We start from the raw sequence: 26895 nt of genomic DNA on the forward strand, positions 1-26895 counted from the left end.
GATATGATTTCAATTTTCATAAATTTACTGAGGCTTGATTTGTGATCCAAGATGTGATCTATCCTGGAGAATGTTCCGTGCGCACTTGAGATGAACGTGTAATCTGCTGTTTTTGGATGGAATGTCCTATATATATCAATTAAATCTATCTGGTCTATTGTGTCATTTAAAGCTTGTGTTTCCTTATTTATTTTCATTTTGGATGATCTGTCCATTGGTGTAAATGAGGTGTTAAAGTCCCCCACTATTATTGTGTTACTGTCGATTTCCTCTTTTATAGCTGTTAGCAGTTGCCTTATGTATTGAGGTGCTCCTATGTTGGGTGCATATATATTTATAATTGTTATATCTTCTTCTTGGATTGATCCCTGGATCATTATGTAGTGTCCTTCCTTGTCTCTTGTAACATTCTTTATTTTAAAGTCTATTTTATCTGATACGAGTATAGCTACTCCAGCTTTCTTTTGATTTCCATTTGCATGGAATATCTTTTTCCATCCCCTCACTTTCAGTCTGTATGTGTCCCTAGGTCTGAAGTGGGTCTCTTGTAGACAGCATATATATGGGTCTTGTTTTTGTATCCATTCAGCCAGTCTATGTCTTTTGGTTGGGGCATTTAATCCATTCACGTTTAAGGTAATTATCGATATGTATGTTCCTATGACCATTTTCTTAATTGTTTTGGGTTTGTTTTTGTAGGTCCTGTTCTTCTCTTGTGTTTCCCACTTAGAGAAGTTCCTTTAGCATTTGTTGTAGAGCTGGTTTGGTGGTGCTGAATTCTCTTAGCTTTTGCTTGTCTGTAAAGCTTTTGATTTCTCCATCAAATCTAAATGAGATCCTTGCCGGGTAGAGTAATCTTGGTTGTAGGTTCTTCCCTTTCATCACTTTAAGTATATCATGCCACTCCCTTCTGGCTTGCAGAGTTTCTGCTGAGAAATCAGCTGTTAACCTTATGGGAGTTCCCTTGTATGTTATTTGTGGTTTTTCCCTTGCTGCTTTCAATAATTTTTCTTTGTCTTTAATTTTTGCCACTTTGATTACTATGTGTCTCGGCGTGTTTCTCCTTGGGTTTATCCTGTATGGGACTCTCTGTGCTTCCTGGACTTGGGTGGCTATTTCCTTTCCCATGTTAGGGAAGTTTTCGACTATAATCTCTTCAAATATTTTCTCTGGTCCTTTCTCTCTCTCTTCTCCTTCTGGGACCCCTATAATGCGAATGTTGTTGCATTTAATGTTGTCCCAGAGGTCTCTTAGGCTGTCTTCATTTCTTTTCATTCTTTTTTCTTTAGTCTGTTCTGCAGCAGTGAATTCCACCATTCTGTCTTCCAGGTCACTTATCCGTTCTTCTGCCTCAGTTATTTTGCTATTGATTCCTTCTAGTGTAGTTTTCATTTCAGTTATTGTATTGGTCATCTCTGTTTGTTTGTTCTTTAATTCTTCTAGGTCTTTGTTAATCATTTCTTGCATCTTCTCAATCTTTGCCTCCATTCTTATTCCGAGGTCCTGGATCATCTTCACTATCATTATTCTGAATTCTTTTTCTGGAAGGTTGCCTATCTCCACTTCATTTAGTTGTTTTTCTGGGGTTTTTTCTTGTTCCTTCATCTGGTACATAGCCCTCTGCCTTTTCATCTTCTCTATCTTTCTGTAACTGTGGTTTTTGGTCCACAGGCTGCAGGATTGTAGTTTTTCTTGCTTCTGCTGTCTGCCCTCTGGTGGTTGAGGCTATCTAAGAGGCTTGATGGGAGGCTCTGGTCTCATATATTTTTTTTAATGTCTGGATTATGTTTGGAATATTTAACTTCGGTTTATTATTTTTTTTTCATCTATATGAGTGAATGAATCTGATCTGTTATTTTTCTTTTTCAGACTCTTTGTACAGTTTGGGAATCAGGTTCCATTTAGCCTCATAAAGTGAAGTTGGGAGTATTGCCTCTCCTTCTGCAAGAGTCTGAGTAAGTTTGGATTATCTCCCTTTATCTCTTGGACACATGATAGAACTCACCTTTATAATTGTTTGGGCTCCATGTTTTCTTTATGATTCAATTTTGTTAACAGTTACAAAACCATTCTAGCTTTCTATTTTATGTAAAGGCAGTTGTTACCAGTTATATTTTACTAGGAGTTTGTCCATTTCACCTAAGAATACAAGTTTATTGGCATAATTTATAACACTCCCTTTAATCATGTAGTAACCTCCTTTTTCATTCAAGATACAGTCTGTGAGTGCCTTTGTTTCCCTTATTTGAAGAATTATTCCAGAGTTTTGTTAGTTACTTTGGTTCTGTCACTCTCTATTTTACGTTTCTATTTCATGTGCTGCTCTTGTCTTGCATTTCACTCCCCACTTTCACTTGGTTTTCTTTGTGGTTCTTTTCCTAACATCTTTAGTTGGATACTTAATCCAGTATAATTACTTATCTTCAGCCTCTCTCCTCTTCCAAAATAAGCAATTTAAGGTTATAAATTTCCCTCAAATTTCTTCTTTAGTTTTGAACGTTGGTATTTTTATTGTTTAGATTTAAATATTTTTCTAATTCATATTATCATTTCTATTTTAACCCATCAGATATTTAAAGATCTATTTTAAATTTTCCAAACATATGGTTTTTAAAAGATAGGTACGTTTTTGTTATTGAATTTCAGCACAATTGTTTTGTGATCAGAATTAAGATCTGTTGGATACTAACTCTGAAATTTGTTGAAAGTTGATTTATGATTTACAATGGCAGTCAATTCATAAATTTTAAATATATTTTTCAAAGACTGTTTTCTTTAGTTATTAAGTATAGTAGTTAATCTATGTCCATTAGACCAACCTTGTTAATTGTTTTATTCATAATAATATTTTTAGAAATGCTGAAGAAATTTACCTATCAAACATCCTGTGTTAGTAAATGGTTAATAACATGCTTCAGAAAATATGGGAGTCAGCTAAGACAGGAAAACATGGGACCCCAGAAACAGTGGCTCTCGCTCATGAAAGCTATGACACACCAGGACAGCTATGCCACACGCAGGTCTTGTGAGCAAATGATACCCCCCGTGGAACAGGACATCCAAGGGCTCCAGGAGGAAGGTGTTCAGCCAAAAGCATGATTCAAGAGGTGTAACACCATCCTCGAGGCTGGAGAAATTTGACCCAGGACAAACACTTGCCCACTGATATGCCAAAGCCAGAGTCCATTAGAGTTGGGGACTGGGAACTGATCAGGGTATCCAGAGCACAATGTCAAGGCTGCTTGATCAGGGTATCCAGAGCACAATGTCAAGTAACAACAACTTTCAGTTGTTGTTACTAGTTATGGGTTGAATTGTGTCCCCCCAGCCAATTCATATGTTGGAGTCCTAACCCCCAGTACCTCAGAATGTAACCTTGTTTGGAAATAGGGTCATTGTAGATGAGGTTGAAGCCATGCCTCATAGGGTTAACAGAAACTGGTGACTAATAGAAATCCTTGAGTTTGTCTTGCAGCTTGCTAAACACCCCTTCTCTTGTAGCTTGCCTCCAATGAGCAAGCTTGCCTTAATTATTTTGTTGCAAATTGCATACCCTCCAAGCTTCAGGTAGCCTAAACAATAAGATGTTTACCCCACTTGTTTTCCAGGAACTTGGAGTCAGCAGTGTCTAGTTCCAGCCTGAGCCTGTTAAGACTGGCTGGGACCACTAACCCTAAAATTGGGCCATACATAGGTGTCCGATGATTGAACTTTCGACATCAGAAGGCCAAAAACTCCACCCTTTGGTTGCGCTAAGCACCTCCATTTTTAAACGTACATACCATGAAGAAGCCTGTAACTCAGATATGCCTGCACAGAACACTGATTACCTCACCTTTTCCCTACCTCTCCCCACGCCTAAGACCACCCTGCTTCTTTATCCCATAAATATCTCAAGCCCCTCACCTTTGAGAAGGCAGATTTGAGACTTGTTCTCCAGTCTCCTCACTTGGCTGCCTTGCGAATAAACCCTCTCTTTGCTGCAAACCGCAGTGTCTCAGCATTTTGGTTTGTTTTGCATCGGGCAAAATGAACCTGGTTTGGTAACAAGGTCCAGTTAAGAAGAGGTCATACTGGAATAGGGTGGATTCCTAATCTAATATGACTAGTGTCCTTATAAAAACAAAAATAAAAACAAAACTTTAGCTGAAGAGACAGATATGCCAAGGGGTGAACATCATGTCAAGATTGGACTTATGCTACCACAAACCAAGAAACTACCAGAAGCTAGGAGAAAGGCCTGCAACAGATCCTCCCCTGGTCTTCAAAGGAAACAAGACCAAATCAACACCTTGATTTTGGAGTTCCAGCCTCCAGAACCATAAAGCATGAAATGTCCATTATTTAAGCAACCCAGTTTGTGGTACTTTGTTACAGCAGCCCTAGCAAACCAATATACCAAATTCACTTATTTGCGGATGAGATAAAACTGAATGTTTGGAGGAGGAAATGTGACTTATAATAAATGTGTATTTGGTCGTGGTCCCCATTCCTGGCACAGAGCTCTTAAATCCTTGTGAATTCCTAAGTGATATGAGTGCTAGGAGCATCTTTTGTTCTAAGTGGGCTCCTGGATGGTTCCTGGATGGGGCTGGTCACCAGAAAGACCAAGCCATGATTAGAAGCTTGAAATTTTCAGTCCCCCACCCCCAATCTCCAGAGAGGGGAGAGGGGTTAAAAATGGAGCTCATAGTTGATCATACCTATGTGAGGAAATCACCATCGAATCCCAGAAGTACAGGGTTTGGAGGGCTTCTGGGTTGGTGAACACTTAGAGGTGCTGGGAGAGTAGCGTACCCAAAGAGGGCGTGGAAGCTCCGTGCCCCTTCCCACATACCTGGCCTGTCCACCTCTTCCATCTGGATGTTCACCTGTATCCCTTATCATATTCTTTTATAATAAACTGGTAAACAGTAAGTAAACTGTTTTCCTGAGTCCTGTGAGCCATTCTATCAAATTAATCAAACACAAGGAAAGGGTTGTGGGAACCTCCAATTTGCAGCAGATTGGCCAGAAGCATAGGTAACAAACTGGGTTTGCGATTGGCATCTGGGGGTGGAGGGACGGACTTGTGGAACTGAGCCCTTACCTATGGGATCTGATGTTATCTCCAGGTAAATAGTATCAGAATTGAGTTAAATTGTAGGGCACACAGCTGGCGTCACAGAATTGCTTGGTGTGGGGAAATCTCACACATGTTCGGCGGCCAGAAGTGTCAGAAGTAAAATGTTCTGTGTAAAAGTAAAGGGGACACATAGGAAGATTATGGATTTTTCTAATACAAAATGGAATTTAACTTCCCATCCGTGTGTTTTTAAATGCAAGAGACTTATTAGGTAATGATTCTCTAGTCTTCTTTCAAAACATCCCAAGTATATTACTAATTCTTCTGAAAGATTTACAAAATAAACACTGGTCTCACTGAAATTAAATAAATGATTGGAGGTGAATTATTCTATTCACCAAATTATAAAACCACCCAAAACTATGCAGTGTGGCAGCTAAGAACCTTTTCTCCAGAGTCTGATAACCTGGGACCACTCTCCTCTAATGCTACAGGAAATCTCACATCCAGGAGCCTGGCAGCAAACCCTACAGCTAAGGCTGCCACTGACCAAAAGAGTGAGCAAGCAGTCTTGATCGCTAATCAGAGCAGAACCAGACAACAATCAAACTGAACTTAGCAAGAAAAATCCCAAATTCTGCTTAAACATGGAGGAGTAGAAACTATTTTATCTCCACTCTGTCCCAAAATTCCATTAAAATGGTAAAGAATTAAAAAAGGTAGAAATCCACAAAGACAAAGGAAAGAGAAAAGGAGATGACAGTGAAAGATGAAAAGCAGGTTAGGAGAGGGTAACTGACCCAGCGGGGCAGGGAGAATGTAATGTAACCCCAGGCCTGCAGAGAGGCGAAGCCGGGGAGAAGCAGCCTTTTGTGCTTGAAGCCACAAAAACATCAGGTATTTGAGGAACGTGGTACTCAGAAGGTGTGTGTGTGGAGTAATTAGGCTAAAACGGAAATAATTATACCAGATAACTCTAAATACAGAAACACTAGGCACAGCTGAGAATTGGGAGATTAATTCGTTGTCTACTTCGAATAGTTGAAACCTCCAGCTTTCCTCCATTTGGTTCAAAAATGCCAGCAGAGGCTTATACCACTGCCCTCCCTCCACCTCTGCCCCTCCACCCACCCCACCTGCCCCACCCTGCACAGAATTGGAAGATTCTCTGGAGAAACCAACCAGCCCAAGAGAAAATGACCATTGCAACCGAATTTGGGGGTTTCTGCCAATGAAATGGGTCGGTCGCTGCCTGAAAAAACAAAACAAAGAGATAACCTACAGTGAAGCTTGTCAAGACTATTGACAAGCTCCAAAAATATGCAGTCAGATCAATGTTGGGTGCTTCAGCCTTAAGTATGAACACACATACAAGGACCACCAGACATTTGAGGAAAGCCTCTAAAATCAGACCAGACACCAAAATAAACAAACAGGAAGAAGGAACTTGGGGAAAACAGACACAATGCAGGGATAAAAGAAAACTCTACAAACAATTCTTTTTAAAAAAGAATTAATATCTTTGGAAACATAAAGAGATACTGCAGCTATGAATCAAGAAAATGTCATATATTTTATAAGGAGGATTTTGAATACAAAAAGTTCTTGTAAAGTACTATATCTATCTATCTAACTATATAAAGTTATGGAAAAATCTCCTTCTTTGGCTTTGACCCTCCTGCTTCCCTGTTGCATCATATAAGGACACTTGTGATTACATTGGGACAACCAGATAATCCAGGATAATTTCTCCAGGTCAAGATCCTTAATTTAATCCCATCTGCAAAGTCCCTTTTGCCAGGTAAGGGTAGCATAGTCACAGATTCTGAGGATTAGGATGTGAACATCTTTGGGGGGATCATTATTCTGCCTGCTATGGGGGCCATTTTGGGTGGGATTTCAAATGGATACCATCCAGTTTTCCTTCCTGATGGGCCACCTCTAGCTCTGATCCACAGGAAACTCATTCTTTGCCTGGATAGAAGCTGAGCAACTCTCCTTGGCTTGCTCCACTCCCAAAGCAGCTAGCCAACCTGCCTTGCCTCTCCCCTGGATTCCACGGGCAGCAGTCAGCCTTTGCCCTAACTGCAGAGGGTCCCACACTCTAGGTGGTCAAATGAAGCCCGTGTCATTAGACTTGAGGCACAGGGAAGCACCACCACGGTCCTTTGTTGAGGGAGGGAGCTCAGTTTTAGCACACCTCCCTGCAAAGACAGCTGCTTCACCACCTCCCTAATCTCTACTCCCAATTCTCTCACATGCTCAGTATGGGGAGTCACCTCACTGGTTCTCTTGGTGGAATTTTCTGCAGATCCGCCTCTCATCTCATTCTGTCATTTATTTATTTCATATCTTGGTGATTCAGTCAAGCTATCTAAGTTAATCTGCTGTAATAAGAACAATAAGGAGAAAAGTGAGCAGAGGACACAAAAAGGCAATTCACAAAATAAATACGAATAATTAATACTCATTTAAAATTCATTTTCCATGTGATGAAATATATTCAAATTAAAACAAGATGCCATCTTCACTGATGAGATGAAGAAGGTCTTGAAGTTTGATAACACCCTACAAGGGACTGCATAGGCCTTTTATACACTGCTGAGAGGAAGGAGAATATTTTGGATGGCAACTTTTCAATATGCATCAAAGTCTTTAAAATGTATATTTGAGGAAATCTTTGGCAGGTGTACAAAGATGAATAAATAAGGATATTCACTGAATCAACATTTATATTAACAAAAATGATTGATTACTAACTAATAAAGGATTGGTTAAATAACTTATAGTCTGTGTATATGATGTAATGCTTTGTAACCCTCTGAAGTAATGTTATAGAAGATTAAATGACAACAGTAAATAAGCCTGGGTATATCGACAAATGAAAAAACATGACTTGAAAAACAGTATTTGCAGCATAATTTTGTGGGAAAATACATATGAGAGAGAAACATTCAGATGTTAAAATTGGACATTTTTATGTGGTGGGGTTATGGGTAAATTTTAATTTTCTTTGGCTTTTCTGTATTTTTTAATATAAAGCTATGAAATTGTATCACAACTTTTATAATAAAATCCATTTTAAAAATAGTAAATATTTTTTTCCTATCTCTTCAGAACAGTTGTCTTTGGGAATTGGTTTTGATGTAAGTGGATCCTGTTGGGAGTAGTACTGGGAGGTGCTCTCATTGTAAAAGGGGAGCAGGAACGTGGAAAATGCCCAGCAGGGACAGGGCGAGAAAAATTCCACATCAGAACTAGCAAAGGTGGGGAAGGAGGCTTGATCAGACAGGTTTCTATAGTCAGTGCTCTATTAATAGATGGTATGATTGCCCCTCAGGGGGCCCCAATCAGCAAACATTGGTTCTGTACCCATGAAGGAGAAGAAAGAGCATATTCTGTTTGAGCTTTAAAGGGATGGTTAAGGAAAGAAAAAAATGTATGAAACAATTACAAAGGTATGCAGTAATATATTTAAAATAATATAGAACTATTTTGATATATTGGCTGGATTATACAATGGTAGTGGTGGTGCAGAGTAAATAACTAGAGTTTTGAGAATTTGTTGAGAAAGGGTAGGTGAAATACATGGATGAATGGATTGGTTCCAGCCCCAAAACTCCTTAAAGAGTACCTCATGCTTAGTATGCAATTAAGTTCCCATTAAGTGTTTTGGAAGGAAGAAAGGAAAGAAGGAAAGAAGGTGAGGAAGAAAGGAAGGAAGGAAGGAAGAAAGAAAGAAAGAAAGAAAGAGAGGAAGGAAGAAAGAAAGAAAGAAGGAAAGAAAAAGAAAGAAAGAAGAAAAGAAAGGAAGAAAGGAAGGAAGAAAGAAAGAAAGAAAGAGAGGAAGGAAGAAAGGGAAGAGAGAGGGAAGGGAAGAAGGAAAAGAGAGAAGGGAAGAAAAAAGAGAGAGGGAAGGGAAGGAGGGAAGGAGGGCAGAAAAAAAGAGACATTTCAAGTGGGAGGTATGGCTAAGCCAGTGGTTCTCAAAGTGTGGTCCCTAGACCAGCAACATCAACATCACCTGGAACTTCTAAGAAATGCAGATTCTCAGGCCTCAGCCAGATGTGCTGAATCAGCAACTCTGGGGCGTGGGGCCCAGCAATCTGTGATTTAACAAGCCTTCCAGGGGATTCTGATAGAGCTAAAGTTTGAGAACGACTGGGCTAAGCAAAGACGTAGAAGCTGGCATGAGCAGGTTGTGGGTACAGAGACTGGTTTTACTGGAGTGAAGAAGCCATATTAGGGGTTGATGGGAGACCAAGTGGGAAATATAGAAACTGGTAAGGCTTTGTATTATTGGAGGTAAAATTAATTAATTTTTTTCATAAACAACATGACTGGTATTTACAAATAGCTAATATGAAGGAAATGTGTTAAAGAAAAAAATCACCCATACTTTCTCCTCACCAACACATCAATTAGCTTAATATTTTCCCTGTTCCATTACAGTGTTTATATATATGCATAGATGATATTCACACAATTATAATGAAGTCATACATGCAATTTGGGGGGTTTGTTTACTTGTTTTAGTATTTTGTAGTGGGCTAGTATTTTGATACATTAATCAATGAGCTTAAAATTTATTGTAGTTTTCTTATTCAACATAGTATTGGAAGTCCTAGCCAGAGCAATTAGTCAAGAAAAAGAAATAAAAGGCATCTAAATTGGAAAGGTAGAAGTAAAATGGTCACTACTTGTGGATGACATGATTTTATATATAGAAAACCCTAAAGACTCTCTGAAATTATTAGAAATAATAACAAATACAATAAATTTGCAGGGTACAAAATAAAAAAACAGAAGTCTGTTGCATTACTATATGCTAACAATGAGCTAGCAGAAAGAGCAATTAAGAAAGCAATCCCATTTATAATTACAACAAAAGAATAAAATACCTAGGAATAAATTTAACCAAGGAAATGAAAGACCTCACACTGAATACTATAAAACATTGATGAAAGAAATTGAAGGAGACACAAATGAATGAAAAGATATCCTGTACTCATGGACTAGAAGAATTAACATTGTCAAAATGTCCATATAACCTGAAACAATCTACAGATACAATGCAATTCCTATTAAAATCCCAAGGACATTTTTTCACAGAAATAGAAAAAAAATTATAAAATTTATATGGAACCACAAAAGACCTTGAATAACTAGAGCAATCTTGAGGGAAAACAAACAAACAAACAAAAAACACAAAACAAAACTAGAGGTATCAGACACCATGATTTCAAACTATATTACAAAACCATAGTAATCAAAACAGCATGGTATTGGCAGAAAAACAGATACATGGATCAACGGAACAGAACTGAGAGCCCAAAAATAAACCCACACATATAGGGACAATTAATTTACAACAAAAGAGCAAAGAACATACAATGGAGAAAGTATAGTCTGTTCATTAAATGGTGTTGGGAAAAATGGACAGCCACATGCAAAGAAATGAAACTAGACCACTATCTCATACTACACACAAAAATCAACTTCAAATGGATTAAAGACTTGAATGTAAGCCCTGAAACCATAAAACTCCTAGAAGAAAACATAGGCAGTACTCTCTTTAACATGAGTCTTGGCAGTATCTTTCTCGATATGTATCCTCAGGCAAGGGAAACAAAAGCAAAAATAAACAAATGCGATTACATCAAACTAAAAAGCTTCTGTAGCACAAGGGAAACCATCAACAAAACAAAAAGACAACTTACCAAATGCAAGAAGATGTTCATAAATTATATATTCAGTAAGAGGCTAATATCCATAATATTAAAGAACTCATACAACTCAACAGCAATAACAAAACAAACAAACAAAAATACAAGCAGATTAAAAAATGGGCAGAGGACTTGAATAGGCATTTTTTCAAAGAAGACATACAGCCATACAGGCACTGGAAAAGACTTCAATATCACTCATTATCAGGGAAATGCAAATCAAAACTACAATGAGATATCACCTAACCTGTTAGAATGACTTCTGTCAAAAAGGTAAGAAATGACAAGTATTGGCTAGGATGTGAAGAAAAGGGAACCCTTATACACTGTTGATGGGAATGTAAATTGGTGCAGCTACTATGGAAAATTGTATGGAGATTGCTCAAAAAAATTAAGAATAGAACTAGCCTTCCTGACCATATTTCCACATGCCATTCTCTCCTGAAACATAATGAAAATGTTCTGTTTTTAAAACAGTTGTGACAAGCGATGAAAAGTGGATACTGTACAATAATGTGCAACAGAAGAGATCGTGGGGCAAGCGAAATGAACCACCACCAACCACACCAAAGGCCAGTTTTCATCCAAAGAAGGTGATGTTGTGTATATGGTGGGATTGGAAGGGAGTCCTCTATTATGAGCTCCTTCCAGAAAACGAAATGATTAATTCCAACAAGTACTGCTCCCAGTTAGACCAACGGAAAGCAGCACTCGAGGAAAAGCATCCAGAATTAGTCAACAGAAAATGCATAATCTTCCATCAGGATAATGCAAGACCACATGTTTCTTTGATGACCAGGCAAAAACTGTTACAGCTTGGCTGGGAAGTTCTGATTCATTCGCTGTATTCACCAGACATTGCATCTTTGGATTTCCATTTATTTCAGTCTTTACAAAATTCTTTTCATGGAAAAAATTTCAATTCCCTGGAAGACTGTAAAAGGCACCTGGAACCATTCTTTACTCAAAAAGATAAAAAGATTTGGGAAGATGGAATTATGAAGTTGCCTGAAAAATGGCAGAAGGTAGTGGAACAAAAGGGTGAATATGTTGTTCAATAAAGTTCTTGGTGAAAATGAAAAAAAAAAAAAAGAATAGAACTAGCATATGATCCCCCTTTCCCATTTCTGGTTATTTATCCAAAGAACACAAAAACACTAATTCAAAAAGATATATGTTCATTGCAGCATTTTTTACAATAGCCAAGGTATGGAAACAAACTAAATGCCCATCAGCAGATGAAAGGATAAACAGATGTGGTATATAATACAATGGAATACTACTCAGCCATAAATAGATGAAATTTTGCCATTTGTGCAAACATGGATGGACCTTGAGGGTATTTTACTAAGTGAAATAAGTCAGAGGAAGACAAATACCATATGATTTTACTCAAATGTGGGATCTAAAAAACAAACAAACAAAATAAATGAACAAATCAAACCAAACAAAAGCAAATAAGCAGATACAGAGAACAGAGCAGTGGTTACCAGAGGGGAAGGAGGAAGGGTGGTGGAAGTGGGCAAAGGGGAACAACTGTATAGAGGCAGATGGAAAGTAAATTTTTGGTGGGGAGCATGCTGTAGGGTGTACAGAAATAGAAATATGAGGTTGTATACATGAAGCATATAATGTTATAAACTGATGTTACCTCAATAAAAAATAAATTTAAAAAATTTATTCTGCAACATTTATTTGCCACCTACAATATGCCGGACTCTGGACTAAGCATCAGGAATTTGGGGGTGAAAAGAACACAATCTCCCATTGTCTGGTGGGAGAGTCCAGTGTGTAAAATGGTCATCACAGTGTAATATGAAAGGGATTATAAAAAGTGTGTATAAGTTGAGTCTTCTTTTAAATTATTTCCATATGATAAATTCCAACTAGTGAGATTCCTGGGTTACGTTGACAAATTGGTTTCTAAAAGGTATGACGCAGGGCAAGAATAGCTCAGCGGAGAATGGGGGGGACCAGGTGATATCTGAGCAATGTCACTGTACCCAGACACCAGCCTGAGAAGGGGTAGAGGGACCCCTTCAAGCTGTTAGGAGTTTGGGCTTTGAATTGACTGCTTTACCTAAAAGAGGTCTGAAAATGAAAGAGGTTAAGTTACGGTTAAATAATCAGGTTTAAGTATCTTGCCAATGCCACTTCATCTTTGCTCTCAATAGAAGTTAACATCCAGAATAAAATGCAATTATAAAAAAAAATTTTTACTTTTATATTTCTGAGTAATATATAAATTTTGAAACTACCACCACCAAACACACACACACACACACACACACACACACACACACACTCACTTGAGGCCTTTTCTGGGCTTTTTGTTCCTTTATTGATTTAAAATGTATCTTTTTGGGTGGGGGGGCCACACCCTGCCATATGCAGGATCCTAGTTCCCCAGCCAGGGATCGAACCTGTACCCCCTGAAGCAGAAGAGCAGAGTCTTAACCACTGGACCACCAGGGAACCCCCTAAAATGTACCTTTAAAGTCAGAACTAAACTTTAAATGTGCTTGGGGCACTTTGTGTCCACAGGCAATGTAGAAAGACATAATTCTTTTTTTCCCCCCTATTAATAGGCGTAGTTGGCATTTCCTTATACTTTGTGCCAGAGGCACTCAAAACTCTTTCTTGTACTGTTAACATTGAATGAGATGGGTGATGGCCAGCGTGGAAGGAAGCTTCTTGCTGAGAGTAAACAGAGGAGAGTGGGACAATTTGGAAAACGCTGCCAGAATTGTCTCTAGAGAATCCCAGCACGTCCTTTTGTTCCCTCACATTCCCTGTCCCCGTTTGCACCTGCTGGCCCGGCACCATGATTAAAAGCCCCCTTTCACTTTAAAAAGTGTCCTAATCTGAGTAATGAAGGACACGGTCACCCTAGCTATGGAGCTCTTTTGCCACAAGGTGGCAGGATCTGCCCATGGTTGAAAAAGCACCGTAGCTTGCGGGTGGTTCCAGCATCTGTGGCAAGAATCTACCCCCTTTCTTAACCCAGGAGAGGGCTGGAAATACAGCACCAGACCAACGAAATGAGGGTACCTTAGAAAGCAAGGAGGTCATCTTGTCTACCCCCCAAACCTGACAACTATGAGAGAAGCTCATAGGATTCTCTTAGCGTGCGAAGTCGGACCTTGGTTCAAGCATTCCTGTGTGATACCCAAGGAAGGGTCCTCTCCACCAACAGTTTCTGAGATCCTGACCTACAAAGACACTAGTCCTTGCACTGAAGGTGCACAGTACTTAGATATGTTCAACTGGCCCATGAAGAAGGTTTTCCCAATGATCCTTTAATTGTTAGCTCTCCTCTTTTTTCTTCCTGTTTTTGGGCTGAATTCTTTCCTCCAAAAGGATAGGCTGAAGTCCTAACCCCCGGGACCTCTTGAAAATAAGGTCGTTGAAGATTTAATTTGTTGAAATGAGGCCATACAGAGTAGAGTGGACCCTTGAATCCAATACGACTTGTGTCCGTATAAGAAGAGAAAGAGGTATGGATTGGAGTAATGCTACCACGGGTCAGGGAATGCCTGGGGTGAAAGAGGTAATCGTTTCCTAGAGGCTTCAGAGGGATCGTGGCCCTGACAGAAGTCTTTGAAACTGAACAGACATTTTTTCCGAGGAAATGTAGATGGCCAACAGGCATATGAAAAGATGCTCAACATCACTAATCATCAGGGAAACGCAAGTGAAAACCACAATGAGTTATCACCTCATACCTGTCAAAATGGCTATCATCAAAAAGAATACAAATAACAAATGTTTGGTGAGGATGTGGAAAAAAGGGAACACTTGTACACTTTGGTGGGGTTGTAAATTTGTGCAGCCACTATGGAAAACAGTACGGAGGTTTCTCAAAAAACTCAAACTAGCAGTACAATGTGACCCAGCAATTCCACCCCTGGGTATATATCTGAAAAAAACAAAAACACTAATTCAAAAAGATACATGCACCCCAATGTTCATAGCAGCACTATTTACTATTGCCAAGACATGGAAACAACCTGTGTCCATCAAAAGATGAACGGATAAAGAAGATGTGGTACATATATATACAATGGAATACTACTCATCCATTAAAAAGAATGAAATAATGCCATTTGCAGCAACATGGATGGACCTAGGGATTATCATACTAAGTGAAGTAAGTCAGAAACAAAAAGACAAATCCCATATGATATCATTTATATGTGGAATCTGAAAAATACAACAAGCTAGTGAATATAACAAAAAAGAAGCAGACTCACAGATATAGAGAACAAACTAGTGGTTACCAGTGGGGAGAGAGTGGGGGAGGGGCAGGATAGGGTAGGGGAGTGGGAGGCACAAACTATTGGGTATAAGACAGGCTACAAGGATATATTGCACAATGCGGGGAATATAACCAATATTTTATAATAACCATAAATGGAAAGTAACCTGTAAAAATTGTGTAAAATTTTTTAAAAGGATATAAAGATCAAAAAGAAAGAAAGAAAGAAAGAAATCTTTGAAGGTATTGTGCGTTAAGTAGAAGTTTGATTAGGTCACGTCTAAGGTCCCTCACATTTTATGATGCTATGGTAATTTATGATTCTAAGAGAATCCTTTCCTAACTTCTTCGGCTCATTGAATTCTCTCACTCTTTTGAGGTTTTATTTTTTTGAATATGTAAGTTTGTATTGATATTTAAGTTTTGATGTTCCTTCCACAATGAGGTCGTAAAGCTTTTGAGGACCATACCTTATATTTATGCTTTACTCCCCCCTCCCTAAGGCACCCAGCATCGCTCCAGATAGTCACTGGCTTCTCAATAAAAAGTGGTCAGGGAGAGTTGCACAGGGAGTTTGGGGTTAGCAGATGCAAACCATTATATATAGAATGGATAAACAACAAGATCCTATTTTATAGCACAGGGAACTATATTCAATATTCAATATCCTGTAACGAAAAAAAAAAAAAAAAAGGAGTGGTCAGGGAGGAAGGGAGGATCCAGCCCAGTCTTGCTTTTAGACAACAAAGCTCCCAGGTCCAAGTAGGTGCAGCTGCAGGATTCCAGCCCCTTCTCTCCTTCAAGATAAACCTCAGCTTCAAAAATTGAACAGTTAGGAAGGAAATAACCCCAGGAACTCTGAGGATCCTAGGCATCGGCTTTTGAAATGCAGAATGAGGCTTCAGCATTTCCTCAGGCATCTTTGTAGGAGCCATAAAAAATTAAAAGATTTTTAAAAAGTGAATGGAAGATTAAGGGTAATGATCTCTGAAGATAATCTGTCTTCTCAAATTAAGATGCTTTGTTACTGTAGAGCTTAAAAGGTGCTAATGTGAACAAATAGGCTTTACTTAGAACTTACAACTCAATGAAATGTCCTATCATTATGGAGACTGTCCCATTGTAGCAAATCTGGAGACTAAAGGCATCCATCTGCTTGTTTCAATAGTTGGTGGGGAAATGGCCCTTGCGAGCCTCCTGTTATCAGCTTCTGTGGGATTTCAGGCAAGTTGGGCAAGTAACACAACATTCTTTCTGTAAAGGAAAGCTGAACCTGCCCTTCCTGTTTCCTACACGTATACAAGCTTAAGTCCAAAGAGCATGGAGACATTTGTGGGGGAGATGGGACCCGGGAGCTTGAGAGGGGACATCTGGTGGATGAACCCTCCAAAATTTTAAGTCTCAGCTTCTTCTAAACTCTCAGAGCCTGCAGAATTGACCCACCTCTCCCTATTAAGAACTAGCACCACTCTCTCTACCCCCCGAACCCCACCACCCCCTCCTTGCTTGAAGACACTACAGAGACCGCTCCCCACCATCTACTTTTCTAGTAACTAGGCTTATAATGAGAGGTAAGTCCCAGCATCACCCAGCTGGGATATACTGGGCCTGATAATGGAAGAAAGGGAATAGACCTCAAATGAGCTGCAAGTCCCAGCCAGCATGAACCAGCAAAAGTCAGAGGATTTCACATGGGACTCGATTCAGAAGGTGCTGAACCAAGGGGGCTGAAACATAAGAAAAGATATGGAAGGGTTTCTTGTTTTGGGAGCGCTCTCCAAGGATACAAGATTTAACACCCTGGCAAGGACTTCAGGAAGTCCTCACTGTTCCAATGGCTCCTAGAAGCATGGAAAAATTGATGGCCCAAGCCAGATGCAGCTGCAATGCCAGAGCTGCCCCGGCAGGCAGTGGAGGAAGAGATGAAAAGGTTCAGGAAGGGATCATGCTAGAGTGGATGTTCTATAAGGCTGGAAGACTTACCAGATGATTCTGTTCCATGAGAAGGCCCGGCGAATACACCATACACAAAAGCTAAAAGAAATGAGCTAGTGGGCTTCCCTGGTGGCGCAGTGGTTGAGAATCTGCCTGCTAATGCAGGGGACACGGGTTCGAGCCCTGGTCTGGGAAGATCCCACGTGCCGCAGAGCAAGTAGGCCTGTGAGCCACAATTACTGAGCCTGCGCGTCTGGAGCCTGTGCTCCGCAACAAGAGAGGCCGCGACAGTGAGAGGCCCGCGCACCGCGATGAAGAGTGGCTCCCAGTTGCCGCAGCTCGAGAAAGCCCTCGCACAGAAACGAAGACCCAACACAGCCAAAATAAATAAATAAGTAAATAAATAATTAAATTTAAAAAAATTAAAAATCGTTTAAAAAAAAAGAAATGAGCTAGTGAGAAAGACACCAGCATCACCAAAAAGATCGATAGGGGCTCTCCTCTGTAAGCCAGGCTGCTGGTAGGAGAGGTAGGTGAAGATATTAGCTCAGTGATACAAATGGTGTTGAGAGGCCCAGACCAAAGAGGCCAGGTGGATGCAGTTATTATGATGAGCAACAAGGTTAGAGTGGCAGCCAAGGGGCCTGACCCCAGAGAGTTACGGAGATGATTAAAAGAATATGGTGCCTTTACAGGCAAAATAAACACTCAGCCAACAAGGGTGTTTCTTAGCTTGTATCATTAGAAGATTCAAGGATGGATGACAAGGAGTCTAAGGGCAGCAACCCCAATAAAATGTCAGACTCAGATTCAGCCAGGTCCCGAAGAGAAAAAGAGAGAAAAAAACCCACAACACCAAACATACAGTCATGATTCCGTAAGTCCTTCCCAAAGGGACCCACAGTTGTTTGATTGGGTAACTGGGGGAAGGGGACCCCCAAATGTTCTAAGGACTATTGGACACAGACGCTGAGCTGACATGATACCCAGAGAAGCAAATCATCATCACAGCCCCCTGTTCTAACTAGTGGGGTATATGGGTAATGACTAAAGTCCTTGCCAAGGTCTGGTTTACAGTGTGCCCGCTGGGTCTGCAGATATACCCAGTGGTAATTTCTCCAGTCCCTGAATGTGTAACTGGGGTTGACATGCTTTTTAGCTGAAGCATTGGGTCTTAGGCTTGTGGGTCAGAGCTATCATTGCAGGGAAAGCCACATGGAAGCTTGTGAAACTGGCACATCCCCAGCCAAGATAATAAATACAAAATATTATTGCATGGTAGGGAGGAACTGTTGATATTTGTACCACCCTTAAGGATCTAAAGGATGCAGAGTGGCAGTTCCCATAATGTCACTTTTCGATTCAATAGTTGGCCCCTTCAGAAACCTAGTGGACCCTGGAGGATGACAATAAACTACTGCAAACTCAACCAAATATTAGCCCCAATTCCAGCCACTGTATCTGTTTATCTACCACAGCAGATTTGACCTGGCCTCTGGCACATAGTACGAAGCCTTGGTCTGGTGAATGCATTCTTTGCTATTCCCTTCAGAGGAAAGGATTAGAGACCATTTGCAATTATATGGGTGAATAACAACATAGATTTACAATTTTGTCCCCAAGGCTATGTTAACTCCCCTGCCCTATGTCATAATACAGTCCAAAGGGATCTGGACCATCTGGACATCCTGAAGAATGTCACATTGATCCATTATTTATTGATGGTATTATGCTAATCAGGCCAGGTGAGCAAGATGCACCTAGTATGTTGGAGGCCCCAGTAAGACACACATGCCTCAGAGGATGGGAGGAAAACCTCTTGGAAATTCCAGGGGACCGCCACATCAGCGATGTTTTTAGGGGTCCAATGATCAGGGGCCAGCCAGGAACTCCCATCCCAAGTGAAAGACAAGATATTATATCTTGTACCTTCCACCACAATGAAGGAAGCAGCATATTTGACAAGCTTCTTTGGTTCTGGAGGCAGCATACTCTCCACATGGGGCCCAGATCAGGGTCCACAACCAGGACCTCGGCAGCAGGTCCAGGCTGAGACGGAAGCAGTCCTGTCACTTAATATTAGAGGTAGAGGTGTTGGGAAAAGATGCTATGTGGAGCTTATGACAAGCCCCAGTGGGAGAATCATAACCTGGTCACATAGTCCCCTGTGGTTGTTTGGCAAGACCATGCCACCTGCAAGGGAGAATCATATGTCTTTTGAAAAACAACTGCTAGCATGATACTGGGCCCTGGGAGAGGCGTAACACCTGAACACAGGACCCCAGATGAATATGCACGTGGAACTGCCCATCGTGAACTGAGAGCTATTACACCTACTAAGTCATAAGGTCAAGTATGCCAGCAGCAACTCAGAATAAATGGGAAGTGGTACAGCTGGGACCAAGCACAATAAGGGCTTGAGGGCACAAGCAGGCTGCATGATCAAGTAGCCTGTCCTTCATCTCCACGACCGCTGCTGCACCAGTGCCCCTCCATAAGGGGCCACACAAGAGCACACATTAAACCACATGGAAGAGGAACAAAATCCAGGCTTTGTTTATAGATGAGTTGGTTTGATATGCGGGTTCAAGTTGAAAGTAACCAGTGGTTGTGTTACAAGGAGTGGCCTTGCAAAACAGAGAGAGCAAGAGAAAGTCCTTCCAGGAAGCAGAACTTCAGGCAGTGCACCTGGTCATCTACTTTGTGTTAATGGAAAAATGGCCTGATGTTAGAATATAGATGGAGGCCTGGGTAGAGAAAGATTGAAAGATTGGTTAAAGACACATGGATGGACATGGGAGCTGTATGAAGTGTGAAGCTCTTTGTATCATAGGCTAATGCCCATCAGAAAGTATCCACCATGGAAGAGGCACTAAATTACCAAGCAGACAGAATGATTTGGCCATCTGGCATCAGCCAATTCCAGGCATTGGCCACCGTGGTGCTGGCACAATGGACACAAGAGAGAAGTAGTCACGGTCAGAGGGATGGACTATGGGCTCCCAAGAACAGCCTGGGCTCCCACTAACCAAGGCTGAGTTTAGCACTGTTGCTAACGAGTGTCCAACCTGCCAGCATCAGAGCTGAACACCAAGTCCCCCGTGCAGCACCATTCCTCAGGGAGACCAATTGCTCCTCCATGGCAAGTTAGTTATTTGGAGCCCCTTCCATCCTGCAAGGGCCAGTGATTCGTCATCACAGGATAATGTCTATTACAAATAACATCATAAGCAAATAATCCCAACCAGTAAGAAATATATTTGTTTTAATCCCCAGACTCAAGTCACTCCAGAAAGGTTATGCTAAGAGCTGTGGAGCATGTTTTCCCACAGTGATCTACACCAACATCCTGAGATGAGTTTCAGCTAAGATCTTAGGCTATATGTATACTCCTATGATCTGTGAAATAATCTCCTGGGATTCTTTACTCTGTGCTTTTACCAGCAGGAACTTAACCATCTCAGCACTCTCCTGGCTGCCTTCAGAACAAACGTCTTCTGTGTTTGGAAGGTGTGAATGTTGCTGGATCGTAATCTTTGCTATCAGCCAAATGATGGTTGGGGTTGTAAAAGCCTGCTAACGGCATTATAAAACGATTATTTGTTCTATACAATTACTTTCTTCTGTTATCATTTGGAGGAGTGACAAGTCGCATAACAATTACTTTCTTCTGTTATCATTTGGAGGAGTGACAAGTCGCATAGTTCACCTTCCTCTATGAGTTTCTTTTTTAAAAAAAATTATTTATTTTTGGCTACGTTGGGTCTTCGTTGCTGTGCGCGGGCTTTCTCTAGTTGCGGCGAGCAGGGGCTACTCTTCGTTGCAGTGCACGGGCTTCTCATTGCGGTGGCTTCTCTTGTGGAGCACGGGCTCTAGGCACACGGGCTTCAGTAGTCGTGGCACGTGGGCTCAGTAGTTGTGGCACACGAGCTCTAGAGCGCAGGCTCAGTAGTTGTAGCTCACAGGCTTAGTTGCTCCGTGGCATGTGGGATCTTCCCGGGCCAGGGCTCGAACCCGTGTTCTCTGAATTGGCAGGCAGATTCTTAACCACTGTGCCACCAGGGAAGTCCCCTCTATGAGTTTCTAAGGAAGTGATAAAGGACTTGTAGTAATCCAAGTGTTTTTAAACAATGTTTTCTTCAGCCTTCAGTATTCTGACCAGAGCTTGGCTGAGGGAGGGGGAGGAAGGATGTGTCTCTCCCGCAAATAACAAGGATAGAAAAAAGCTTACATGTGTGGGTAGAGGAAGCAGAAAAATTTGCAATGATGTGTAAGGAGGAATGTAAGTCTTGACCACCAGCGACATGGAAGCATAAAACATCTCTATACATTGCTCTTATTCATTAGAAAACATGTTTTGGAGAGGAAAGAGATCAATACAGATTGTTTCAACACAAATGGTTTTTCTTGCATTGGTTAGCATTCTGTTTGTTGATTTTCCCTCTGCTGTGTCTATTGAGCAAATAAAATCCTTTGCTACAACTGGGATTGGGGGTTGGAGGTGGGGGGTCAGGGAGGGGATAAAGCTCTTCCCAGATGTGACATTTGGTCTAAGTATTATTTTGCCTTTTTCTGGAGTCTGGGCCCGGTAATCAGAAGGTCACAGTGTCATAAACCTGTGTAAAGAGGCCACCTGTGGCTTTGTGCTGAGCAAGAGAATTCAGTTATGTTCCCAAGAGAAGTAGCCAGTACCGTTTTCACCCCCATAAATCTTCAGAGAGGGGACCAGCTTGGCTCTGGACCAGTGCTCTGAAAACTGGCCCATGCTTTCCAAACTAACTGGACTTTATAACTTATGTCTTTACTAATCAAATAGTCTTTAAGACACTTGCTCCCTGTTGCTATAAGCCAAGCTATTAATACTATCAGATAATATTTATTGAGAATTTACTGCAGGTTATGCACTTTGTGTTACATGGATTATCACACTTAATTCGCATAAGAACTTTATAAGGTAGGTGCTATTAATCTTCTGTTTTACAGATAAGGAAAATGAAGTTTAAAGAAGATAAGTAATCTGACCCATATCACTTTCCCAGCAAAAAGTACAACTGGGATATTAATTTGGAGGGAGCCTGACTCCAAAGTCTGTGTGATCAACAATGAGGCTATACTGCTCTCTGGAGAGCTGGGAGGGGAGAATCTAGCCAGGCATCAACCCTCTCTACCACCTGTACAGAGATCATTCAGACCTGGGGATAAGCCTCTGAAGGCAGGACCACCACGTACAGTTCTTCAGGTTGTACACTGCTCCAGCGTGCCACGCCTAAGGGGATGCCATCCACACTGTAGATGTGTTCAAACTTACATGGGAGGCCCTAGGTATTTGTGAAGATCTGGAGCTCATGACCAAGTCCCGGGCCAGCAGTACACACAGCTGTGCCCAAGGACACTGGCATGCACGGATGCACGAGACAGTCTTGTCCCAGCCATATTCCAGGCATCCCATGGAGGTGTTTCTTTTCCTCTCCTGTTGCTTTCAGTGGCTCAGTTCCTACCCTTACCCTGTCTGCAAACCTAGAAGGGGGAAAGCATAGGTAATACATGCTGCCCCAATGGTTATCCAAGTTATGCAACAATATACCAATTAAATTTATTTTTCTTAAGGAAGAAGTGCCATTTCTAATTGACTCAAGGATACTGCATACTCTATCAGGGGTCCTGGTGAGAGTCTTTAACTGTAGTCTGCAGCACATATATCCTCTGGATCCCCTTCGTTGTTGAGTGCTTGGGCTATGCCTGCCATTTGTTTGTTTGTTTGTTTGTTTTTATATAAATTTATTTATTTAATTTTATTTTTGGCTGCGTTGGGTCTTTGTTGCTGTGCGCGGGCTTTCTCTAGTTGCGGCGAGCGGGGGCTGCTCTTCGTTGCGGCGTGCAGACTTCTCATTGCGGTGGCTTCTCTTGTTGCGGAGCACGGGCTCTAGGCGCGTGGGCTTCAGTAGCTGTGGCACACGGGCTCAGTAGTTGTGGCTCGCGGGCTCTAGAGCACAGGCTCAGTCATTGTGGTTCACGGGCTCAGTTGCCCCGTGGCATGTGGGATCTTCCCGGACCAGAGCTTGAACCCATGTCCCCTGCATTGGCAGGAGGATTCTTAACCACTGCACCACCAGGGAAGCCCCTATGCCTTCCATTTTGATGTCAGTTTAAAACCAACAGAGGCAGGCAAATGACATCTTCTACAAGGAAAAAAAACCCATCCACGAAATATCTTCCAAAGGGAAATATTGGGATATTTTTGAAGTGTGTCATCCATTTGGATAAGCCACACTTGTCAGTGTTCTTTCTCCATGGAGATCATCTCATTTACTCTATTGTGCTTTGTCCAGGGCATGAGCTGGTAACTACCAGGCATGCAGCTGAACTGGAGTCAGGGACTCAAACTGCCTCCCCATGGAAATTGAAGGGGCCCAGCCAGCTAGGAGGAACCAGATGCCAGCCAGACAGCAGGGGAATTCCTCTCTTGAATTTTCTCCTCTGCCATGTTGTTGCATCACTTACCCGGGAGAGGTCTGATCGGGCTGGCTGATCTGGGGCATCCTAAAAAGTCTGGGACCCTGGACTGGAGGGGAAATGAGAGGTAGAAGGATGTGGGTCAGTGTGTTTCCCTTGAAGCCACTGTCATCACCCCTGGAAAAGTTCTGCAGGGATAAGTGACAGTAAGAACAAAAAGGGACCTAGACTGGCTCCCTCTTTATATGAAATAAAAGCCAAGATCCAGCGTGAAGTGACTTGATGGGAGTGTGGAGAGGTGAGTGGCAGGGCTATACCTCATCCCTCCATCTTCCAGTGCGAACTCCAGCTGCCTTCCGTCACATCAGACAGCCAACTCAGCCTCAAGGTTTAAAGAAAAGAAACTAGAAGGCGTCCAATCACCAGCATATCAAAAACAGAAGAAGTCCAAGTGGATTTTATTTCTGGACAGAGATGGATGGAGAATCCCCAGCTAAGCCCGGAGAACAAAAGGTGTGGTGAGGCTTTCCCCCGAGAGGTTGGGGGCTTGTCTCCGGATGTGGGTGGTGAGTTGCAGCCACGGCCATCCCAGAGCAGCCTGGCCTCGCTCCCGGGGGCCAGGGAAGGATTCTGGAGTTCAGGCCAGCATCCCCCTACTCTTCTGCTCACCCTCACTCTCCCTCCCACCAGAGTGCATGACTCCTTACAGCCCCTTGAGGGATTTAGAACCAGCTAACGGTAAGAAGGAGAAGGAAGCATGGCACTCTTGCAGTCCAAGCTCTTGTGTTGCAGTGGAGACGAAAGAGGCATTGCTCAAGGTCATTGCCATGGGCAATACGGAGCCTCCTGAATCCTGGTTCTGTGCTCTTCCCTCTACATCTGCCTCCTTCCTTTCTTGTCTCCTGCCACAGGGATGGGGGCATAGGAGAGAAGTGGGGCTCAGGGGGCCAGTAGGGATTTGGGGAGTTATACAACAGCCTGTGCTGAAGATGGGGTAGATCCCTTCCCAGCAGGTCTGAGGGACAAGAGAATTCCCCAGTGTGCCCTTGTCCCCTAAAATGCTGTGCACGATCATAGAGGCCTGTGGCCCCAAGCTGCTGAGTTGGGGCTCCCTGTCTCCTGGAGGGAGGTTTTCTGAAGGTTATCGGCAGGTGGATGACTTGGAGACTTTCCGTTGAATGTTATCCTTGCAGCCTCTAGTCAAGGCCGCTAACTCCTTGGAGGCATTTTATCTCACACCTTGTGCTTCCTCATTGCCCCTCAGAGGCGGCTTTTGCTCCTGAAGCCGAGAGATAGCTGCACCCACTGGTGCACACTTCAGAAAACCCCAACAGGGCAGTGCAGACTTTGGCCCCAGCATGTGCTGTGTCAGCACTTAGCACTTTTGAAAAACTCACCTGGGGGAACCTGGGCACCAGCCTCAGAATTAGCCTGGACCTGGTGAATATTAATCAAACAACAGATAAGCTGCAGGCGCACCTGGGAAAGCCTCCAGGTGCAGGCAGGAAACCAGCAGCTCTGGAGGGCAGGGAGGGCCTGAGGCTGCCATGATGGTGCCCAAGACCCGGGAGGTTCTAAGGGGAGGGCACAGGAAGCAGAAGGAGCCCGTGGACTTTTCCAGATCTGGCCACTCTGGGGGCCCTACCTGGATAGAGCAGGCAGAGGCTTTAGTGGAGATGGCTAGGCAGAGCCACACTGAGGCGACAGCTTGCATTACAGGGCCAACCATGGACTCTATCTCCTTCTCTCCTCTCTCCTCTCTCCTTTCTTTCAACTCCCACCTTACCTTTCCTTTCCCCTTCTCCTACTTGCTCTGCCTTCCCCCTCTCCTCCTCACCTCGTTCCCTTTTCTCCCCCTTTAGCCCACAGCCCAGACTGGCCAGTGGCCTTGTGTGGCTTTGTCTAGTTGTACAGGGGGTGGGGCGAGGGGACCAGACCATTGACTGTCAGAGCCTGTTCTTAACATTAGCGAGACATGTATTAGCGTTGGAAGGAGAAAACTATGGCTAACTTAATTTTGCTTTCTTTAGAAAAAAAAGTCCACAGGTCCCAGGAACTGCAGACAGTAGATAGATTCAAAGAAGAGATTTTTAGTCACTCAGAAAGCATCCATGAAAACCCTGTGGGAACTACAAATGAATTATAATGCACCATCCCTGCCTTTTTAATCAGCAAGCAACAGAAGGCCATTGAGTAGTGGTCAGCATGGTGTCTGTCAAAAGAGTGGAAGGTTCTTGTTCACAATAGCTGTGCCTTGGGCACCTACACCGGCCTAGATCCTGGTTCAGAGCCTGGCGGCTCAAAGTCCTCCCCTCAAGGAGCTCCCCAGGCCAGTGAGAGAGACCAGAGCAGGGGAAGATCAGTGTGGACTGGGGGCCCCGGAAGGGTTTCTAGAAATTGTGGAGAAGAAACAGAATAGGACCCTTGAACAGAAAACTACTTCGCCTGAGAGTTAATTAACTCCTATTATTGACTGGAGGCACACTACCAGTGAGATAGAAAGCTTCCCTTGACGGAAGCAATTCTCCTTCTGCAAAAGAGAAGGGGAAGCGAGCGACTCAGTACCAGGCCTGCTGTTGACTCTTCTAACACAGTCTCATTTAACTGGTACAACAGCCCCGTACAGATTCTCATTCCCCCTGGAGAGGAAGCTGATCCCCAAGACTGAGTAACCTTTCCAGGGTCCCACAATTGCAGCTAAGGTTTAAACTTCTAGCTTGGGGTCTTTCCACTACACAGTGCTCCCCCAAATCCAGAATTCCATGCTGGCAGGTGGGTGGGTGCTGGGGCTGGAATCCCCCAGAGGGAGTTTTTTAGTCTTGGTGGTGGTGACCCAGGCCAAATGTGCGGGTTTAGGGCTGTGAGGATGGAGCTGTGCTTCTCTCGGAGGGCAGGTACGTCCTGCTCTTAGATGGAGCTGATCCAGCCCCAGCGCTGAGCAAACCAAGATCCCAGAGTGAGAAGGAGCTTGCCCAGGTCCCAGGGCTGCTCGCCCAGCTTCTCACTCGTCTCCTCTCAGGCCTCTTCATCTACAGTGTTTTTTTTTGCAGGTCACCAGCCAGAGGGCAGGATGGAAGATGCCTATCCTCCTCATACTGTGCCTGCTGCAGGGTGAGTCACAAACAGCCCAGCTTCAGAGCCTGTACACCCAGACCCAAGCCTTCCAGGCTGCAGACATGCCTGGCGGGCACCTCAGCGGCATTCAGCACCCGCACCGTAGTTCGGGCATCCGCATGGCTTTGGATCGAGGGAGTGGTCAGATCTGAGTCAGAGAGAATGAGGGAGGTGAGAGCTCACATGAGAGGGCATATGTCCGACTTGATGATTGCTGGAATATTCACAGTTTTGATCTGTCTCTGCTCTCTTCCATTCAAGCTGATGACTGAAAGTCGGCTGCATTTGCAAGATATGGGTTCCAAGGTGTGCAAAAGCCAGAGGTAGCACTGCTCTATTTCTAC

General features: G+C 42.7%; 1 protein-coding gene across 1 annotated transcript in view; it reads left to right on the forward strand.

Moving 5' to 3' along the window:
• Window positions 1-26895, forward strand: part of FCAMR (Fc alpha and mu receptor) — a 263932-nt gene that overhangs the window by 229086 nt on the left and 7951 nt on the right. The window contains exons 2-3 of the mRNA XM_082470529.1: window positions 17102-23950; window positions 26488-26548. Of these exons, the coding sequence (XP_082326655.1) occupies window positions 23912-23950; window positions 26488-26548 (100 nt within the window). The 5' untranslated portion in view covers window positions 17102-23911. The remainder of the gene's footprint in view (window positions 1-17101; window positions 23951-26487; window positions 26549-26895) is intronic.

Source organism: Balaenoptera physalus (assembly GCF_965194825.1).
Source record: "Balaenoptera physalus genome assembly, chromosome: 1".
NCBI classification, from domain to species: domain Eukaryota; kingdom Metazoa; phylum Chordata; class Mammalia; order Artiodactyla; family Balaenopteridae; genus Balaenoptera; species Balaenoptera physalus.